Consider the following 21,054-nt stretch of genomic DNA (forward strand, 5'->3'; position numbering starts at 1 on the left):
CTGCTTTTGCTTTGGGAATTAGCAAGCATTGGAGTGGAATTCCTTGCTCTTGAATTCACGAGGCACCTCCCCTATCACTCCAAGAACTAGGCATGATTGAACCTCCTCCAGCAGGAGCTGCTTGTGAGAAGGGTGCTGGAAGAGAAGGAAAGGGAAGGAGGGTGGGTAGGTGGTAAGGAATGAGTGAATAGGGTATCCCACCCCACCAAGCTTAGGATCCATCAGTCTAATGCAATTTGGGACTAGACATGGTGCAAGTGGGACAGACAATTCCCAAAGGAGAGGAAGGACCTGGATTGGTTTCTGGTACAATGACCTTGGGCCCACCCTCAAAATTTGGGTTGTGGACCCTGCAGTTGTTTAGAAGGCTCCACCCCTCTCCTGAGGAGAAGTGGGGCTGGTGTATTTTACTGTTTCTGCCTCTTCATCTGCTGGATTTGTGCTGCTGCTGACCAGGGTGGAAGTGGGAGGAAGGCTGGGGCATGGCTTGAAGGACTTTCTGGGTAGGGCTGGCATATGAGTCCCCAAGGATTTTAGTGTGGCCTGAGAGTCTTTGAGACTGTGCCAGTGCAATCAGTATTCTCTGTGAACAGGCCCACACAGTCAAAGGGCAGGTCCTGGAGAGTGGTTCAGAAGGGTGAGGATGCTGGACCCTGCCATAGAGGGGGCCAGGAGACCATCAGTGCCATCATAGGTCAGTGGCTACTGATCTACTATCTGTGGTGCCAAGAGCCAGAGCGGTACTAGGTATGAGAGAACACTGAACATTCATCGCTGGAGCCTGAGGAACATTCTGTGTGAAACCCCAGAGGCACCGAGCCTGACCCTGCTGGACAGCGGCACTGCAGTGAAGGGGAGTCACAGAAGCATTCTAGGGACAAGCCTACGTTAAATTGATGGTAGTGCTATCATTGGTGCTATGAACATTACAGCACATGGTGCTGTTGTCACTTGCTGCAAGACAAAAGGTAGAGATCTCTGCAGTGACTCCTGCTCCAGTGCTAAAATGGTGCCTGGTCATACCAGGGACTGTACCATCATGGCTACAAGATCCCTCATGGTTTCAACGGTGTAGGGTGTCAACATCTTCTTCCAATTGGTCTTTAGCTGGAGAGACCAGGATGACTGGGCTCAACTGCACCAGCCTGGCTGTGATGGAACCTGTGGGTGTTCTGATGCTGAGCGTGCCCAGCTTGAGCTCTTGTGCAATACCTTTATAGGTGACCAGACCCGCTCCGACTTCTTTCTCTTGTGCAGCACTGGAATTTGAGTGCATTGCCGTATGATTAACCCTAGCTGGTGAACAGAGGAGCAGTTCCTATGGAGGGAGTGCTGCTTCTGGCCCCACACCCCCAACCCACTGCACCCTGAAACCCTGCCGGCCCCCTACACTGAAACCACTGCAGCCTCAACCCAATCCGCCACCAGGTTTTAATCCTTCCTCCCACACATGGCCCCAAACTGCCCCCCAGCCTTCAACCCCCTCCCTCAACCTCCCTCAAACCCAAACTTCACTCACCTTTCAAAAGCAGCAGCACATGCTGCCACTCCTTTCCTGAGTTTGGTTCCTAGTGCTCCTATCAGACTTTTACATGCATTTTAATGGTAATTTAGCATCCCTCTTACGAGTTTTCACTAATGAGCAGAAAGCTGGGAACCAATTGTGCTTGCATAGTGAGGGATGAGTGTATTAGTACACAGTAAACTATTGTACTTATATTTACTTTCATTATAGTGTACTTATGGAAAACAAACTACATTTACTTGTGGTTAAAATACTGGTTATTTGAGAGTTCTGCATGACAGAATGCTGGATATGAAAGAGTTTACTGCAAAACTGCTAACTATTCTACTACAGCAGTGACTCAGACTTTTTGGCATATGGCCACCCCACTCCATGCAAACCTTTTTGCAGACCCCAGCCAACCACCCACAATGACAAAATGCATTTGCTTATCTCTAAATCCTTTTCCCTCGAAATGCACAGGGGAAATGCTTATCCCTCAAAATGTGTGATTTTGACTTGCACTTAACTCGCATTAATGCAAGTTAAGCGCAACTCAAAATCCTGCTCCCCCCAGCCCTGGCTCAAACCCCTGTTCTCCATCCCCCCCGCCCAGGGCAGCGCTAACCCACCCTTGGCTTAACCCCCTTGAACCCTTCCCTGGCCCCAACCCACTGCCATGCTTAACCCTCCCTAACTGCACTCCCCCCGCCCAACCCCAGGACTTACCTTTCAAAAAGAGATCCAGGTGTTCCTGCTGCTTCCCCAGCTGCAGAACATGTGTTCTGCCATGGGAAAGAGCCACCCCGCCCCCAACTTACATGAAATTTGAGTTATGCAAGGGTGCATGGGAACACAACCCTTGCATAACAAGGGACTACTGTACCTTAAATATTATTCATATTAGGCATTTGGAGCATATTAAATTATTCAAATTAGGCATTTGGAGCATAAAACCAAATACACAACTATAACATGAGGGTGTGTATTTAGATCTTGCTATTTTAGCAACTTTGTTTTAAATATTAAATATTTATATTATATTATTAATTTATGCCCAAAACAAAAGGTGTCAACATTGTCTTTATTTATGGCAGGGTCAGGGGCCATTGACCCACAAAAATCAATCAGGAGCCACACAAGTGAGAAACAAAAAATCCATCCCTCACTGATGTGGCCTGGACAGACATCTCATGCTGCATTGCCATGGGAGAAGGGAGGGTCAAGGCTTCCGACAGACCAAATTCAGAACAAGTTAAATGCATGGGGAAAACTATCTTATCTTCCCCAGCAGTACCTGACCCATCCTAGCTTTTCTACAAAATCCAGGTAAGTACCATCATTAGAATACGCCACAAACTCAACAGCTCATTATCCAAAAAGCAAATATTTATGGGTGTATATGCACATTTTCTATTCCGAAATACCAGATGCCACTTGGCCTGAACACCTGAAGTGAAAACTCAGCCCTACTGAAATCAGCTGGAGTTTTGCCCTGGACTTTAACAGGGCCAAAATTCCATCTGTTTTTATTAGAGCCTTTTTTGCTCATTTCCTATTGGAATGTAAAATATTCTATGGCCAGGTTGAGCAAGCTTTTTACATTGGGCCTCACTTTTCATCCCTGTAAGTAGCAGGGCCCCCCAAACTGTTTAATATAATCCAAATGGATGGAAATTTTGGTTATGTTCATATGAAAAGACCTCTTTTGATGTGTAAGAAAATAAGTACGTAGAATGTAAAAACTGTATTAATTGGTCTATAAATGTGAATACACATACATAAAAACAGTAACATCTCAGATGTTTAAGGAGACGGGTAAGACTGAGACCTAGCAGCTGATCGTTGTGCTCCCCCTTATGAAATTTCATGCCCCCCCAAAGAGGCCCGCCCCCCACTTTGCTCACTTGTATCTGAAGGTATACTCTGGTATAATATGAAATGTTTAAATCTTGATAGTTTCTAGAGTTCTTTGGTAGTGAGAAAGAGAAGTTACTCACCTGTGTAGTAACGATGGTTCTTCGAGATGTGTCCCCGTGGGCGCTCCACAGTAGGTGTTGGGCTCGCCCAGCGCCGCAGATTGGAAATTTTTTTTAAGCAGTCTCTGTTGGGTCGCGCATGCGCCGACGCGTGCCGGTCCTTCGTGCGCCTTCGGTCACATGTGCGATCTGGTCCCCGCCAGTTCCTTGACCAACCGCCCCGGATGCTTCTGAAAAACGTGAAAACAGAGCTCCGAAGCAGGGAGGAACGGGTGGGTAGTGGAGCACCCACGGGGACACATCTCGAAGAACCATCGTTACTACACAGGTGAGTAACTTCTCTTTCTTCTTTGAGTGGTCCCTGTGGGTGCTCCACAGTAGGTGACTACCCAGCAGTGACCCCAGTTAAGGAGGTGGGTGTCTGCTTATGTGCAGCTTGCCCTTGATACGACTGCTGTTGATAGGCGTGTATCCTCATCGAACACCCAATGCATGGCATAATGCTTGGCAAAGGTGTCGTAAGATGACCAAGTCGCCGCTCTGCAGATGTCTTTTAACGCGATGCCTTTGAAGAAGGCCGTCGACGCTGCCATCGCTCTGGTGGAGTGAGCCCTGGGCGGAACTAGCAGAAGGATCTTGCTCAGCTCATAACACAGTCTTATGCAGGATACGATGTGATTTGAAATTCTTTGTTAGGATAGGCCTTCCCCTTTCGACCTGGGTGCGAGAGATACCAGGAGTCTGTCCGTTTTCCGGAAGGGCTTAGTTCTGTCTATGTAAAAGGCCAATGCTCTCCTTACCGCTAGTAGGTGCAGCCGCACCTCTTTGCTAGAGTTGTGAGGCTTAGGATAAAACGAGGGTAATACTATTGGTTCGTTAATGTGGAACTCTGAGGAAACCTGTGGAAGGAAGGCTGGGTGCAATCGTAAGATCACCGCTTCTTTTGAGAATACTGTGCAGGGTGGTGTTGCCATTATTGCTGTGAGTTCGCTCACCCTGTGGGCCAATGTGATGGCGAGAAGGAAGGGTGTTTTCAGGGTAAGTAGCTGGAGGGGTACTGTGGCCAATGGTTCAAAGGGTGGTCCCAACAGCATGTGGAGGACCAAGTCCAAACTCAATGATGGCGATAGCGGTTTCTGAGGGGGGTACAGGTTTACCAGCCCCTTTAGGAACTGTGTGACCATAGGATGGGCGAATATGGCTGGCCCTTCCTCTTTATGTTGAAACGCTGATATAGCTGCAAGATGGACCTTTAGTGAGGATAGGGAGAGTCCGTCTTGTTTTAGCTCCAGCAGGTATTCTAGAATTGCAGTTATAGGGATGCCCTGAGGAGCCAACTGCTTGGAAGAGCACCAGGAAATGAATCGTTTCCACTTCTGCGCATAAGTCCTTCTGGTGGAAGTCCTTCGACTGGACTCCAGGACATGTTTCACTCCCTCCGAACATGTGCTCTCTAAGGCGCTGAGCCATGGATTAGCCAAGCCTGTAGGCGGAGTCTTTGAGGGTGTGGGTGCACTATGGACCCCTGAGCCTGCGTGAGAAGGTCCAGCACTAGTGGTAGGGGGAGTGGCGGGCGGCATGACATGTGCAGAAGCAGAGAAAACCATTGCTGTCGGTCCCAGGTCGGGACTATCAGTATTATGCGTGCTCTCTCTCTTTTGGCTTTCTCTGGAACCTTGTGAATGAGTGTCATGGGAGGGAACGCATAGAGTAGAGGTCCCTTCCATGGCACTGTGAAGGCGTCCCCCAAGGATCCCTGTCCTATGCCTGCTCTGGAGCAGTACTGAGGGCATTGTTTGTTGTTGTAAGTGGCAAACAGATCGATTTGGGGAACCCCCCATTTGTGAAAAACTTGTCGGAGCAGATTGGCACGGATCTGCCACTCATGCGTGAGCGCAAAGCGCCTGCTTAGCTGGTCTGCCTTCACGTTGTGGACACTGGGTAGGTATTAGGCTTCCAGCATTATATTGACGACAATGCACCAGTTCCACAACCGGACTGCCTCCGCGCATAGTGCATGGGATCTGGCCCCTCCTTGCCGGTTGATATAAAACATGGTGGAGGTGTTGTCGGTATTTATCCTGACTACTTTGCCGTGCAGGTATTTCCGAAAACATCTGCACGCATTGAACACTGCTCTGAGTTCTAGTATGTTTATGTGCAATGTCTTTTCTGTGGGGGACCATAGCCCCTGAGTTACTTTGTTGCCGATGTGCGCTCCCCATCCTATGTGGGATGCGTCTGTCGTAAGAAAAATCGCAATTTGTGGTTGGTGGAAGGGCACCCCTACTAGTAAGTTCTTGGGATCTGCCCACCATGCCAGTGACTTGTGCACCTCCGCTGTGGGCGATACTATCCTGTGGATGGTATGGACTATTGGTTTGTAAACGCTCGCCAGCCAATGCTGCAGGCCCCGCATATGCAGCCTGGCATTCTGTACCACGAATGTGGTGGTCGCCCTGTGCCCCAACAGTTGTAGGCATGTTAGGATTGGCACTGTGGGGCTGTACGTCATCAATTGTACCAGGGATTTGATGGTGCGGAAACGGGCCTTGGGCAGGTATACTCTTGATGTGGTAGAGTCTATGTGTTCCCCTATGAACTCTATATTCTGCGTAGGCTCGGTCTTTGATTTCGAGAGGTTGATAACTAGGTCCAACGAGGCGACTGTGTTTGTAGTGATGTGTTTCATGCGTAGGACCTCTGCCTTTGAGGCCCCTTTCAGTAGGCAGTCGTCCAGGTATGGAAAAATGAACACACCCTGTCTGTGTAGGTAAGCTGATACTACCGCCAGTGTTTTGGTGAACACTCTGGGCGCCGAAGAGACCCCGAATGGAAGAACTCTGTATTGGAAGTGCTCCCTGCCTACTGTGAAGCGGAGGAAAAGTCTGTGTACCGGGCGAATAGTTATATGAAAATACGTGTCCTGCAAGTCGAGGGCTGCAAACCAGTCTCCATCATCCAATGCCGTAAGTATGGAGGCAACTGTAATCATCCTGAAACACTGTTTGCGCAGATGCCGGTTGAGGGCCCATAGGTCCAGGATTGGCCTCCAGCCTCCTGTCTTCTTCTCTGTTAGGAAGTACTGTGAGTAGAACCCTTTCCCTTGGAATTGTTCCAGAACTATCTCCACCGCCCCTATAAACATGAGATGGTCTACCTCCTGTTTTAGCCTTGTCTCGTGGGAGGGGTCCTTGAAGAAGGGCTGGGTGGGCGGTTTTGGTGGAGGTAGTGATTGGAAGGGGATCGTGTATCCCGTGGCTATAATTTCCAGTACCCATTTGTCTGTGGTGATGTTTTGCCATTGAGAGTAGAATGGTTTGAGTCGATGATGGAACATGTGCTGGGATTGTCATTGAGGGATGATCTTGATACTGCAGTCCTCGACATACCTGTCAAACATGCTGTCTCAGGGCTTGCCCCGAGGGTGCGCGACCCTGCTGGGGGCGTCATCTGGGGGCCCTATATTGTTGCTGCTGTTGGTGGTGCCCTTGGTCATAGCTCCGTTGGTATTGTGTACGTTGAGGTTGATAAGCGTAGCGTCTTTGCTGTGGGTAAAACTTCCTCCTCCTGTATGGAGGGGTATATATGCCCAGGGTCCTAAGTGTGGTTCTCGAGTCCTTGCTGGAGTGTAGGACCGAGTCAGTTGAATCTGCGAATAACTTCTGTTTATCAAATGGAAGGTCTACGATTTTTGTTTGCAGATCTCTGGGAATGCTGGACCTCTGGAGCCACGATTCCCTATGCATTACCACTGCTGTGGCTGTGGAGCGTGCTGCCGTGTCTGCCACATCCAGGGCAATCTGAACTCCTGTTCGTGAGGCCGCATAGCCCTCTTGGACGATCGCTTTTAGCACCAGTTTCTTACCCTCTGGAAGGAAATCCATGAAGGAAGTAAGTCTGGAGTAATTGTTGAAGTTGTGGTTTGACAGGTGTGCTGCATAGTCTGCCATTCTGAGTAGTAAGGTAGAGGAGGAATAGACCTTCCTACCGAACATGTCTAATTTCCTCGTGTCTTTTTCTGACCCTCCTGATTTATATTGGGGTGTCTTGGATCTCTGCTGTGATGATTCGACTACCAGGGAATTTGGTTGGGGGTGGCTAAACAGGAATTCCATGCCCTTGGCTGGAACAAAGTATTTCTTATCCGCCCTCTTATTTGTGGCAGGGGTGGAGGCTGGAGTCTGCCATATGTTGGTGGCTGATTCCATAATCGCTTCATCTAGTGGGATAGCGATCTTAGATGAAGCCGGGGGTCTTAAATTTTTCAGGAGTTTGATGTTTCTCCTGCACCTCTGCTACGTGAATGTCCTGTGTTTGTGCTACTCTCTTGAATAGTTCTTGGAATTGCCTACGGTCATCCGGGGGGCGGGGGGGGGGAGAATATCCCCGGGGACAATCCCCTCATCTGGGGAGGACAAAGAGGCACCACCATGATATACCTCCTCTAATTCCTCCAATTCCTGGATCCATTCATATGCTTGCCCTTTTGAGGATTCAGAGGGGAGGTCCAGGGCCTGTGGACCAACATCCACCTGGGAAGGCTGTGTTCTTCTCACGGAGTGAGACTGTGTGAAGGGGTGTTGGCGAGGTGTGGGTGGGGATCTATCCCTGCATCTGGACCCCCCTGTGCCAGTGTTCAGTATGGTAGGGATGGCCGTAATGGCAGGGGCAAGGGCCCAGTGATGGGGATCTGGACCAGGATCGGAAAACATATGCATGGGGTCTAGACGAGCGTGACCTCCGTGATGACGCTGACAGTGGTGGAGATGCTCTTTGATAGTATTCATAGGGGTCCATACTGAAGACTGGTGAAGGTTGTCTGAGCCAGGGGGATGGTGGTTGAAGGAACGGGGATGGAGGTCTGAAGCAGGCCCTTGGAGTTGCTGCCCAATGTATTTCGGGGTGTGGGGGTGGGGGGCTAGGCGATAATGGCAACGCAGCGACCTCCGGGGATGGGCTGCGGTGCCGGGTTTTGGCCTTTACTTTTCCTCGTCGCTGCAAAGCAGGTGCCGCCCCCTCCCGTGCTGGGGACCTCGGTGCCCCTGTGCACTGCGCCGCGCAGGTAGCTTCCTCCAGCACCATTGGGTACCATGCCGTGTACTCCTGCTCTGGTGCCGTCAGTGCCCCAGGGCTCGGTGCCGTGGTTGGTGCTGCTGATTCTGGCGCCTGCGGCGCCCCCAGTGCCGACTGCTTAAGGGTTGGAGGCCCCGGCACCACTGTGTGCACTACAGTCATCCCGCTTTGATCAGCCTACGGCCCAGAGCCCTGTGCTCCGCTCGTCTTGCTCACAAGTGTTACCGGCAAGGATCGAGCTGGAGAAAGCTTCCTTCTCTTTTGTACAGAGGTTAGGGAAGTCACCTTCCTCTTGTGTGACCCTGAGGGCCCCTCTTTATGGGGCTTCTCCAATGGTTCAGGGTGGAGGGCCTTATTTTCAGCCTCATTTCCCTGTCCTTTCTGGCTCTAGCTGTGAGCTTGGAGCAGTGAGGGCACTTTTGTGGAACGTGGGTCTCCCTCAGGCAATGAATGCACTCGCTCTGCCCATCTGAGGCAGGCATGGCCTCACAGCATGACGCACATTTCTTAAACCCCGGCGAGGACATCTCGGCCCGGGCGTTTAAGCCTTTGAATGTTAATAGGGCACTTAACGTTTGCGGCTTTTAGGATAGCAGACTGCTTAAGGCAGCTGCCTCCGTTCTCTTTCTCCTTTTTTTTTTTTTTTTTTTTTTTTAAAACTATATCTTCATTTAATGGAACAATTTAACAGTGCTAACTAAAACTATCAACTACTAACTATTAACAAAATTAAAACACAGTTTTATCTTTTGCAGGTATTGGAGCCGAAGCGGAATCCGTCTGCAGCCGTTGGCGGTTGAGAAGGAACTGGCGGGGACCGGATCACGCCTGTGAACAAAGGCGCACAAAGCATGGGTGCATGCGCAACCCGACGGAGACTGCTAAAAAAATTTCTGATCTGTGGCGCTGGGTGAGCCCGACACCTACTGTGCAGCACCCATGGGGACCACTCAAAGAAGAAAAAGGAAGCTGCAATGTGGTATTAAAAATATTCCACTCTCCCAGGTTATAACCCAAAGTAATGTAACTATCCAACTATTTTAAAGAGTCTTGCCTACAAATACATATTAATTATAGGTTCTCTTGGTCCAGTAGTTCTCCATTCAAGGCAGCTGGTAATAAAATGCCCTAGTTGCAACTGGAGAAAAAGTAAAACTTTGGGAAACCATCTCTTTATAATATGAACCATGCCAGCTGAATAAACGCTTTTGAAATCTATCATAGGAAACCATCAAAGATAAGGAAAAAAAAAAAACTTTCAAAAATGGAGAATTCTAAGTTAAAGGCTAGCAGGCAGATGAACAAACTAGACTGCATTCATCAGAGCTACTCACAATAAAACCGTGAGGAAAGTAACACATGAAACAGTATTTGGGGGATGTTCTTTTACCCTTCAGATGTTCAAAGACCACAGCTTCAATCTACAGGCAAATAGCAAACTTCTTGCTTATTATGGAAGTAGGTTAGGAACTTCAAGAGTAAACAAACACACATATCTTCGTGCAGTAGTCCACCAAAACACATGAAAACAAAAATAGTAAACTTATCATGCATGGAGCATGGTGCGTATTTTCTACCGCCACAAAAAAACACTCTCCCCCCCAAAGCTCTAGGGGATGTAGCAGTAGGTGACAAAGGCTCCATGGGAACACTGGCCACAGAAAAATAGATCTTCCAAGAGGAAGATGGATGGCAAACACTAAGGGTCAGGTTTATGGGAATTAGAGAGGTGTCTCCTGGACTACTTTGCAACTACCAGAAAAATCTTTATCCATGGATGTGGATTTTTTTTGAAGATGTTCTCTATTCACAAGATGGCAATGGCATATACCTGTTTAAGTCTCATGAGTGAAGGCATGGACAACTACAGATAGGGAACTAGCCTCAGTGACCACTACATCACTTGTGCCTACATCTCCCATTATCATCAAGGAAACTCACCACTTGACAGAGAAAGCTCTCACTCTAAGTCACTTTGGCCGAGGCTCAGACCACCCACCCATATGTTCAATAGCTCTAACTACAGCAGAATGAGAGACTTCACCACAAAAAAAGACAGATTATGGGTTGGGTGCTCAAGAATGGAGACCAGTACCCCTCTCTACAGCAGCGCATGAAGTCAGTGGTTTACTCTGGCTGCCTTTATAATCCAGAATGAGCTTCCAGGAAGGACCAAGCTTCACTGACAATTTGAGTGATACCTGAAATGATTTTACCTGTATTGGCTAGCTGTCTAGATACTGAAAGTCATATAAGTGCTGCCCTGTAGAATGAAGCATAAACACCATTTGATAGGCCCACTAACAACTTTAAGCAAAGTGCCACAATGACCCCACCCTCCTCAAATCCACTATCCTGAATGCTTACCAGCTCTTGTGGCAGTATTTACTGGCACCTTATCAGGACGGACAGCCTTCCCCATCACACAAGGATATGGAAATCACAGTACCCCAGTAATACAGTGACTTGCAAGATTAGAACTTTGAAATGGGGAGGAACAAATACAAAGTAAATTTCATGGCGTAGCTCAGTGAAACATTCACCAGCAAAAATCTGACCAAGAGAATCCATGCCAGGGCAAAGCATGCGGAGCTCCTTTTGGTCCCAGCTCCCCTTAAGACTTCTTTGTGAGAAACTTGATTCCTTACTGAATTGTACCTTCTGCTCCACTATGCACTGAAATTAACATGCTGAGTAAATTTAAGGTAAGAAAGACAATTGCTACAATTGCTTCAACTTCACAAATCCTCATCTGAGATTGCCAGTCTCTGGCAGATCCGTAAACACATATTTTTGTGTCTTCTTGTACTAGAAACATTGATAATATCCTCTTTCCACCATCGAAGCAAAAGTACTTTCACTAGAAAAATCAGCTTACTGCATTACTGCAATGGAGAAGTATTTAAAAACAGAAGCTGTCAACAGGCCTGTAAATTGAGAGATACCCTTTATGTGGATAGGCCACTGTTAAAATGAGTTCTAGGGCTAATAAGTATAGTTACGATTGAACATGATCAGGTTTTAAAGTGAATGAGTTTTGGGGTTCTGCACCTGTACAAATCAATATTTGCAGCAACTTGCTGCACAAAATATACCAGAATAATATTCAGAAGGCTGCCTATAAAAAGGCTATTCCCCACAGTCTGTGTTCACAACTGGATAGAAAAATCAGAGAAGAAAATTGTTCAATTAAGGCTGTGTCTGCACTGCTACTTTCAAGCTCTTCAGGGGTGTGAAAGAACACCACTCCAAACAATGAAAGTTTAGTACTGAAAAGTTATTTGCTAGAATGAAGACAGGAACTCAACTGGTATGAACTGCTTGAATGGTCCCTGTTGGATAGCTCACCTCATAACACTGTGTTTTCCTATGTTCAGCATTATTATCCTCTCTCTAGACTGGTTTGTGTGAAACAATAAGAAAAATCAAAGATCTGCCCTCTTGTCAACAGAATGCGGATTGGGATGTGGGATATAAATAAAACTTGAATACATGACCAGAATTCTAAAGACGCTTTACATTACCTTATTTTCCTGGGAATCTTCTGAGTACTTTACTTGCTTACCATTTACAAAAGCAGTTTACTAACTTTCTCTCATTTAGCCATGCATTAACTCCAGACCTCCTACTCAAATAAGACTTCCAGCTCAGAACTATTAGCCAAATGGGAGCTTCCAATAAGAAAATTGTGATAGCAATAGTGATACTAATGGCATTTTTACAAACAGTTTTGAAAATTAATTTTAATATATACATTCTTTAATAAATATTTTCATGAGGTTTTTCCACTGGAAGTTTTCCTTTAAGTTTATGAATGAAGATACCAGAAACAGTTTTCATCCGCCTTGAACCAACTTGTAGGTTGCTAGCTTTGTCACTAAGTGTATAGGAATCCTGTACATTTTCCCAAAATGGAAATAAAGGAAATTGAACCATGCAACAACTATCCACTTACACATCACAACCACAATTTCTCTAAACTTGTGTATATGAACCATGTTGAAACTACTACAGAGAACAATGCATTAGATTCAATTATGAAAATATGCAATGAATTCATCAGAAATTTCAATCAGGAATTTTTTTAAGCTATATTGTTCCCTTTCTGCTCAAGGTGAGCAGTTTATCATTAGGATTATCTATTACTTGGGTACAAGAAAAGCAGTAAGACATTCATAGACAATTTGCATTAATTACATTGTCTATTGGAGCCATTTTTGTCAAATAAAATCAGTATCCAAGTTTCAAAGACAATCAATCCATGTACTTTGCAGTGAAAAAAGACTGGGAGTGCTGCTAAATGGATGACATTGTGAAGGGAAGAATGAGCTGAAGAAAAATACTGTGCATAAACTAGGAACAGAACTTTGTTTAGCATCAAGTCTACTTTATTTGCAACAAGTTTTATTAATATATCAAGTGAATCAAGGTCTTATTTTGCGACTTAGCTGACAACTCTGTCAGTGAGGTAAAAATACTCGTCATCCAATTTTTAAAGCTTGTTTAAAGCTTTAAAGCAACACATTACTACTTAAGGTATTCATATCCCTCCTTAGAATGCCACTTCTATCAAAGTGTAGCAAAGAGGAGCCATGCAAAGTAGTTTGGACATTCACTACAAATGTAAAAAAGGTCAAGTATTTGTTACACTAAAAAAAAAACAAGCAAAATGGGAATATTATTTACAACAACCAATAGTTCTTTACAAGTTTAATGTTACCTTTTAGAAAATCCCTGTGGAAAACTGTATTTCAGTTCAGTTTACATGAAGTCCGGGATATGCATCACTGCTTAAGAGCTACTCCATCCCCAGTAAATACAACATTATCGTCAATTTGCTCAATTTATTTTAAACAAAATCAACTTAGAAATTTCATTGAATTAAACAAAACTTTTTAACATATAAACATATTTGCCATGTTCTTGACACAGGTATGAATGAATACCTGTATACATTAGTATTCAGTTATTAGGAAAGCTGTCAATTAGTAAGGCATGTCTTCAGTACAATTAAAATCACTTGTTTCTTTAAGTATTCTTGTCTTGCAGGTAAATACTATCAAATTGCAGTCCTGTATGAGATAACATTGGATGGTTGATCAGTACCATTGGTTACAGCTTCATTTCTTTGCCACACAAAAACCAACAAAACCAATCACATCAAATATAGCATGGCTCTTTACCAGAAATCAGTAAATGATGTTAATAATGGTCCTTATCAAACACAAGTTTGGAAAGGCTATTTACAGTGTGCATGCCAGAGCATGCACATTTATAGATACAAATAAACTTGCCAGTTTGATACGGTGCAATTATATAGTGCCTGAAAATGACAATTCTCAAACACCATTTAATCAACAGTTTCAAGCAGGAAATACTCTTTATTTTACAACTGCTACACTTGCATGGAATTTCTTACAAAAACACAAATCCCCTTTGAGAAGTCTAGATGCATATTCTATACACTACACGTTAAGGCAGTAACAAAAAAAAAAAAAAAAAAGTATTCCTGATAACTGGTGGCCTTCACAATGTCAATCAAAATGGTCTGAGCCATTCTTTCCATCTCCATCAAATCACTGAAGTCTGTGCAGCTAGAGAAAAAGGGATTTTGCTTTTTATAAAAAATAGCAACAAAGGAAAAAGGAACAAAAAGGCAATTAATAAATGATAAGCTGAAAGGAAAATATGAATTAACTTTATTTTAAGAGTTTAAAAATAATCAGGGATGAGTTTTAAATGAGAGTTTGAACTTACAAAGACTATAATGGCTAAAGTAGAAAATAAGAACTGATTTTATGCACTTGCCACATTCTTAATTAAAATATACTGTTACTTTGAACAATTCAAGTAATGTAGTAGAGGCTATCAAAAATAACTTCATGAACCATACTCAAGTTTCAGCAATCATATTCTCAATCTTTTTAGCCCACTGATTTTTATTTTCTTGAACTTCTTATAATAAACCATGATGATTTAACTGTACACTGGAGTTTTACACTTAATATTTTTATTTGCACTTGTGATTCCTTTAATGGTTAGCAAGCTTAACTAACCAGCATACTTTAAAAATATGGCAGATTGTTTTTCATCAAAGCACTTTGACTTAGACATGAAGCAGATTCAAATGGTAGACACTGAGTTTCTTATGCATCACTCAAGAGAGACGAAAGAAACATCCCACCTATTTTATAGACAGGTATATTTCAGACAACCCTTTCTTTCTTTTTCTTTCTTTTTCTTTTTTTAAAAATCAATACTTTAGTCCCAGCTGCAGATAAGATAGACCAGAATCTGTTGTAAACAGGGCACTGTGTTGTAAAACCAGGATTTTCTGTTTAAGATCTTTCCCTTACATTGGAAAAAAGACTCTTCAAAGCATCTTCCAGCACTGTAGCACTTTCTGCTGCTTTATCACAATTTCCTTTGATTCCTTTTTAAAGATGGTGGTTGTGTTCACAGCAGGTTTGTTTTTAAAAATCAGTTGAAATATATAAAATTCTGTACATGTTCACAAATTATTGCATAAACAGCATAATCTTTATGACAGCGTTTCAGCAACACAAGTCCATCTCAGGAAATTCACGTTTCCCTTCTTGCTTTTTTCTTCTTTTTAACTTGTTTTGGGGACTCCCAGCTATCTTCAGACTTGGCTAAAAAAATTTATGACAAACAAAATGAAACCCACTGTAAGGATTAAGAACATTTATGCAGAATTCACTTAAATATTAATTCACTACATTCCACATTAATATTAGATTAAGTTATTCAAAAATATAGCACATATTGTTAAAGCATTTTTTGCAAAGCTCTACTCCACCCTGTCTTTCAAGACATGGCAAGTACTATCATCAGCTATGCAAATGACAGCAACCTAAATTGAAAATAGTCTATTGCTTAAATTCTTTTCTCACATGATGGGCTCCTGTTTTTGTGCTTTAACACATTTAGGAATCTCAATTTTTATAGAGCTGTAATCTTCTTAGCTCTTTTGTAATTAAGATAGGAGTCCCTAAACTTTTAATACTAAAGTGACAGTGGTTTAGTGTACTAGATTATTGTCTAGACACTTCAAATACACAAATCACAATCTGTCAACCTTCTGCTCTCTCCCTCCATGTTTGTTGTATTCACCTCTCTGCTTCCCTCATATTTACACTGTACGGTCTTTCAGATAAGCATCATTGTTATATTTGAGTACAGTACTTCGTGGAACAGATTCTTGATACCTAATTTGGGACCACTAGACACTAACTAGCACAATGCAAATAAAACCCACACCAATACCAATAGCTCAGACTAAGGTGCACACAGCAGTGTTATGGAAAGAAAGTCTATGCTGCACTCACCTTGCCAGCTTCTCCCATATTATCACTTTGGCTATGTCTACACTAGCCCCAAACTTTGAAATGGCCATTTCGAAGTTTACTAATGAAGCACTGAAATACATATTCAGCGCCTCATTAGCATGCAGGCAGCTGCGGCACTTTGAAATTGACGTGGCTCGCCGCCACGCGGCTCGTCCCGACGGGGCTACTTTTCAAAAGGACCCCGCCTACTTCAGAGTCCCCTTATTCCCATCTGCTCACAGCAATAAGGGGACTTCAAAATTGATGCGGCTCGCCGCAGCGCAGCTCGTCCTGACGGGGCTCCTTTTCGAAAGGACCCCACCTACTTCGAAGTCCCCTTATTCCCATCTGCTCACAGGAATAAGGGGACTTCGAAGTAGGTGGGGTCCTTTAGAAAAGGAGCCCCGTCGGGACGAGCCGCACCAATTTTGAAGTGCTGCGGCCGCCCGCATGCTAATGAGGCACTGAATATGTATTTCAGTGCTTCATTAGTAAACTTCAAAATGGCCATTTACATGGGGCTAGTTTGGGGCTAGTGTAGACATAGCCTTTATCTTTCATGACTACTGCAATTCACTGAACCATTCTGAACTATAGTCAATCACTGATGCATTCACACAATTTTGCTCAACGGAAAAAAAAAAACACCCAGGTATTCTGTCTTGTGTCCCCACACCCAGCAGATGGTTAAACAGTACTCCAATTAAGTATGTAAATTTAACAGAAAAAGCCAGCAGGAGCTGATCTTCACACTGTTACTTACTTTGTGGAGGAGGCACACTGTTTTGCTTTATATTAGAACTAGAAAGATCTGACTTTTGTAGCATCTGTGGCACTTGGGAAGAGATCTTGTCAGAATCACCCTCTGATAAAATTACAGATGGCTCAGTAGAAACAACAAGTGGAGGAGTCTCCTCAAGCTATTTTGAAACAAACATTTTTGGCATTAATTTGGTAAAAAAACCTTGCTTATATAAAACATTAAGAACTGTTTAAGCACTGGAATTGCTGACAGGATTCTTAGAAATATTTTGAAAGGATGGTACTGAAAAAAATTTAAACTAGAATCAATTTTATCAAGAGTTGTAAGATTACTGGTGCCCTCTAGTGACAAAAGAATTAGTCTGACTAAATGTTTAAGGGAAAGCTAGATTATTTGACTCTTCTAGTCAAAGTAATCGGGGTGAAAAGAAAGGAAAGCTAATCCAAAGGATCAAATTCTTTTTATTTTATGGGAATGTATTTATTACAGCTGCTTAGCCCACTGTGAAATCCTGCACACTTTTTATTTCATGATAATATAATTATAGAAATTGTAGGGTTGGAAGAGACTTAAGGAGGTCATTAAGTCCAACACCCTGCTAAAAAGCAGGAACAATGCCAACTAAATCATCCCACCCAGAACTTTGTCAAGCCAGGAATTAAAAACCTCTACGGATACAGATTCAATCACCTCCCTTAGAAAACATTACCAGTTCTTCATCACCCTCCTGGTGAAATAAAATGATTGATCATTTAAGTAAGACTAGGCATAGCTCCAATTACTATATTGTTTATAAGACCACACATTCTAGTGTATTCAGAAAACGTGTTTGTTGATTCATACCTCAACCGGTTCACTAGTGCTTACGGTCTTCAAAGAAAAGGCTATTTCCTGTTGTGGTTGAGGTTTTGCAGTGTCCTCCTGAAATTCCTCTCCAGCTTCTCTATCCATGTCTTCAGCATCCTACAGGAGGGGAGAAGAGGAGGGCAGGGGAAGAGAGGGAAGTGAGCCAACAGATGCAGAAAAATTCCTGTTGTTCTTTTCCTGTAAAATATTGATTGTGTTGGAATAATAACTCAACTAGGTTGGCATGAATGACATTAAGGGCTTGTCTGTACTGCTATCTTCCTTTGAAGGAAGGATGGCGATTAGGGTGCTGGGAGTTTACTAATGAAGTGCTGGGGTGTATATGCAGCACTTTATTAAGCAAATTCCACCCCCCACCCCACAGAAACTTCAAAGTTTTAAAATTTTGAGGAGTAAAGAGACAAAGAGACTTCGAACTTGCCCCGGGCACTTCAAAGTACCGGCAGATGAGCCACAGCTGGATGCATTCTGGTACTCTGAAAGTTTAAAACTTCGAAGTTGCTGCTGGGGGGTGGGGTGGGGGGGTGGGAATTTGCTTAATGAAGTGCTGCATATGCACCACAGCACTTCATAAGTAAACTTCCAACACCCTAATTACCATCCTTCCTTCGAAGGAAGGGTTGTAGTGTAGACAAGCCCTAAGAGAAGCAAACATGTAAACGAAGTATTAGCTTAATACAACAGGATACACAGGACAAGATTATCATAAATATTTTCATATTACGTTTTAGAGTCTAACTAGTGAGGTCAGGTAAATCAATGTCTTGAAGGCAATAACCTACACAAGTCAATTACTTATAAAAACAAAGTAATTCAGTATGATTTAATTGTGAAGCACTTCTAAATATGTAAAATGTGTTTGAAATTTAAAGTGATGACAGTCTGAAAAGTGATTGTGTAAAAATGTCATTTGGGGTTTGATATTTAACAACTCCAAGCTCAGTTTACAAATAAAACAGATGTTTCTAACCATGAGCCTTGCAGACTAAATTTGAGCTCATCTTATTTCACATGTCAACACTATTAATGAAAGTTTTGCGGAAAAAGCTAGGCCCCCGGTGTACATGCAACTCTACCATCCTCAAATCATGTCCACAGAGAAATCTTCCTATTCTGTTTTGGGTGTTTATACAGTTTCAACCACTGCAATACCTGAAAACAGCTCACAATCTTTAATACATTTATCTATGCATCACCCCTGCAAGTTAACTACTTTTATCCCTATTTTACAAATGGACACCTAATGCACAGATACCTATTGACTTGTCTAAGGTCACACAATCTGCAGCAGAGCAGAAAATTGAACCAGGACACGCCAACACCAAAGCTAAGTCCTAACCACTAGACCAGAGGTGAGCAAACTTTTTACATCAGGTCCCACTTTTCATCCCTGCAGCCAGTGGGGCCCCCTAACCTGTCATATAATCCAAACCAACAGAAATTTTGGTTGTGTTCATATTAAAAAAAAAACAAAACAAAAACAAAAACAAAATCCTTTCGGCGCACGTAAGAAAATAAATATGTAGAATGTAAAAACTTTATCAATCAGTATATAAATGTGCATATACATACATAAAAACAGTAACATATTTCAACATATTTAATAAGATGAATGAGCCTGAGACCCAACAGCAATACAAAATTTCACACCGCCCTGAAGGGGCCTGTGCCCCACTTTATGCACCCCTGCACTAGACCATCATTTCCCCAGAGATTCCTTTCAGTTTGTACAGGTGGAAACAATCAGACCATAATAATTCTGTTGGTGAAAATGTAGGAACAGAACTCAACTCAATTTTTAAAACCCCCTTACTTTTGGTCACTCCATGAGCAGATATGGCTGACCACACAAAGTATATCCACGAACAACAAGTTGACTTCTGTACACATTTCTTTAGTGAGAAAATCACTGTCAGACCTACTTTAAACTGTAAACTAGTTTATCCTTCTGTAATAGCAGTCACTAATCTTACAACAGGCTCTCATACAGACAGTTCTATATGTACCCATCAAGCAAGATGTGTAAACAATTTAGGATTTTTAATATATCTTTTACAAACTGTGGATAAGAAGTTCTCCTCACCTTTTGTACATTTAGACTGATATACTAATCCAAAAAAAGTAGCTTTCTTGAACAGAGATTCAGAATCAAAACTTTATGAAATATATCTGAAGATGCAAAATTAAATGAAATTAGAGACATTAGAGTCTAGATAGCATTTGATTCCTTGGATTAGAATCAATTGGACAGGTAATTGACAGGTAGGTTACATGCAACTATAGAGCCTAAAATGCAGACTATTGCCTCTGCAAATTCCTATTGGAGGTATTGTTTCTTGTAAGCTATGGGCCATAATATAAGAGAGAGAGAAAACCCACAAACACTGAGCGTGGAATTAGAGTATTCCATGCTGTGGCTCTAGAAGTTCTCCTTCTCTAACTCTCATTTCTTCTTTAGATTTGCAGTATCTTACTTTAAGTACAGTGCATCTCCCTCTCTCCAAAGGGAAACAAATCCCAGGTACTAGTAAATAAATCCCTTTATGAAATGGCCTCTGCAGAATTTCAGTTTAATGACTAGCAAGTAGGCTCAGTCCCATGAAGCAAAACTAACTGGGTGGGGGGGAAGGCAGGGGGAGAATGGAGGGACTGCTTCTTCAAAATAGTCCAGTATGACTCCAGATTTGAGATACTAGTTATCTGTAAAATGTCTAGACTGAACTGTGACAGGCAGCCCTCCATATACCAGGAAGATATATTGCCTAAGACAGTCCACCAGAACAACTTTCATCTCAGTTATATTGTATTTACATTCAAGAAAGGGAAAAAAAGTGACCTGAGAAATGACACTTTTCAATCATGCATGGTTGTCATTATGCTAATGAGGCACTGCATATTCATGGTACTGCCTCATTAGCATCTTCCCAACTCACTCATTACCATTAGACGTAACCATTGTGTTTTTTAATTTGGGGTATACATTTAACATGAGCCTCTATTACAGTGTCTTTGAAAAGTTTCCATGCATCTTTCAGGGATTTTACCTTTGGCACTGTGCCTTTTAATTTCTATTTATCGAATCTCGTTTTTGTGTAATTCCCCTTTATAAAACTAAATGTCATAATATTGGGCTGCTATTGTGTTTTTCCCACCACAGGGATGTTATATTTAATTATATTGTGGTCACTATTTCCAAGCAGTCCAGTTATATTCATCTTTTGGACCAGATCCTGTGGTCCATTTAGGACTAAATTAAGAACTGCCTCTCCTTTTGAAAGTTCCAGAATCAGCTACTCCAAAGAAGCAGTCATTTAAGGTGTCAAGAAACTATCTGCATCCCATCCAGAAGTGACATGTACCCACTTAATATGGGGATATTTGAACTCCCCCATTACTATTATTGAGTGTTTCATTTTTCTAGCCTTCCTTAGCATTTCACAGTCATATCGCCATCCTGGTCAGGTGGTCAGTAATATATCCCTGCTGCTATATTCATATTATTAGATCAAGGAATTA

The 21,054-nt window shown here is 43.0% G+C and overlaps 1 protein-coding gene across 4 annotated transcripts in view; it reads right to left on the reverse strand.

Annotated features, from left to right (window-relative positions):
- Positions 1-13,389: 13,389 nt before the first annotated feature.
- The window catches only part of MTDH (metadherin), a 46,064-nt gene continuing 38,399 nt past the window's right edge, over positions 13,390-21,054 (reverse strand). For all 4 annotated transcript variants that reach the window (XM_074986902.1, XM_074986901.1, XM_074986903.1 and 1 more), the window contains 3 exons: positions 17,515-17,634; positions 16,672-16,828; positions 13,390-15,212 (listed from right to left, as the gene is read on the reverse strand). In XM_074986902.1, coding sequence (XP_074843003.1) covers positions 15,142-15,212; positions 16,672-16,828; positions 17,515-17,634 — 348 coding nt within the window. In that variant the 3' untranslated portion in view covers positions 13,390-15,141. The remainder of the gene's footprint in view (positions 15,213-16,671; positions 16,829-17,514; positions 17,635-21,054) is intronic.

This window comes from Carettochelys insculpta, chromosome 2, assembly GCF_033958435.1.
Source record: "Carettochelys insculpta isolate YL-2023 chromosome 2, ASM3395843v1, whole genome shotgun sequence".
NCBI lineage: Eukaryota > Metazoa > Chordata > Testudines > Carettochelyidae > Carettochelys > Carettochelys insculpta.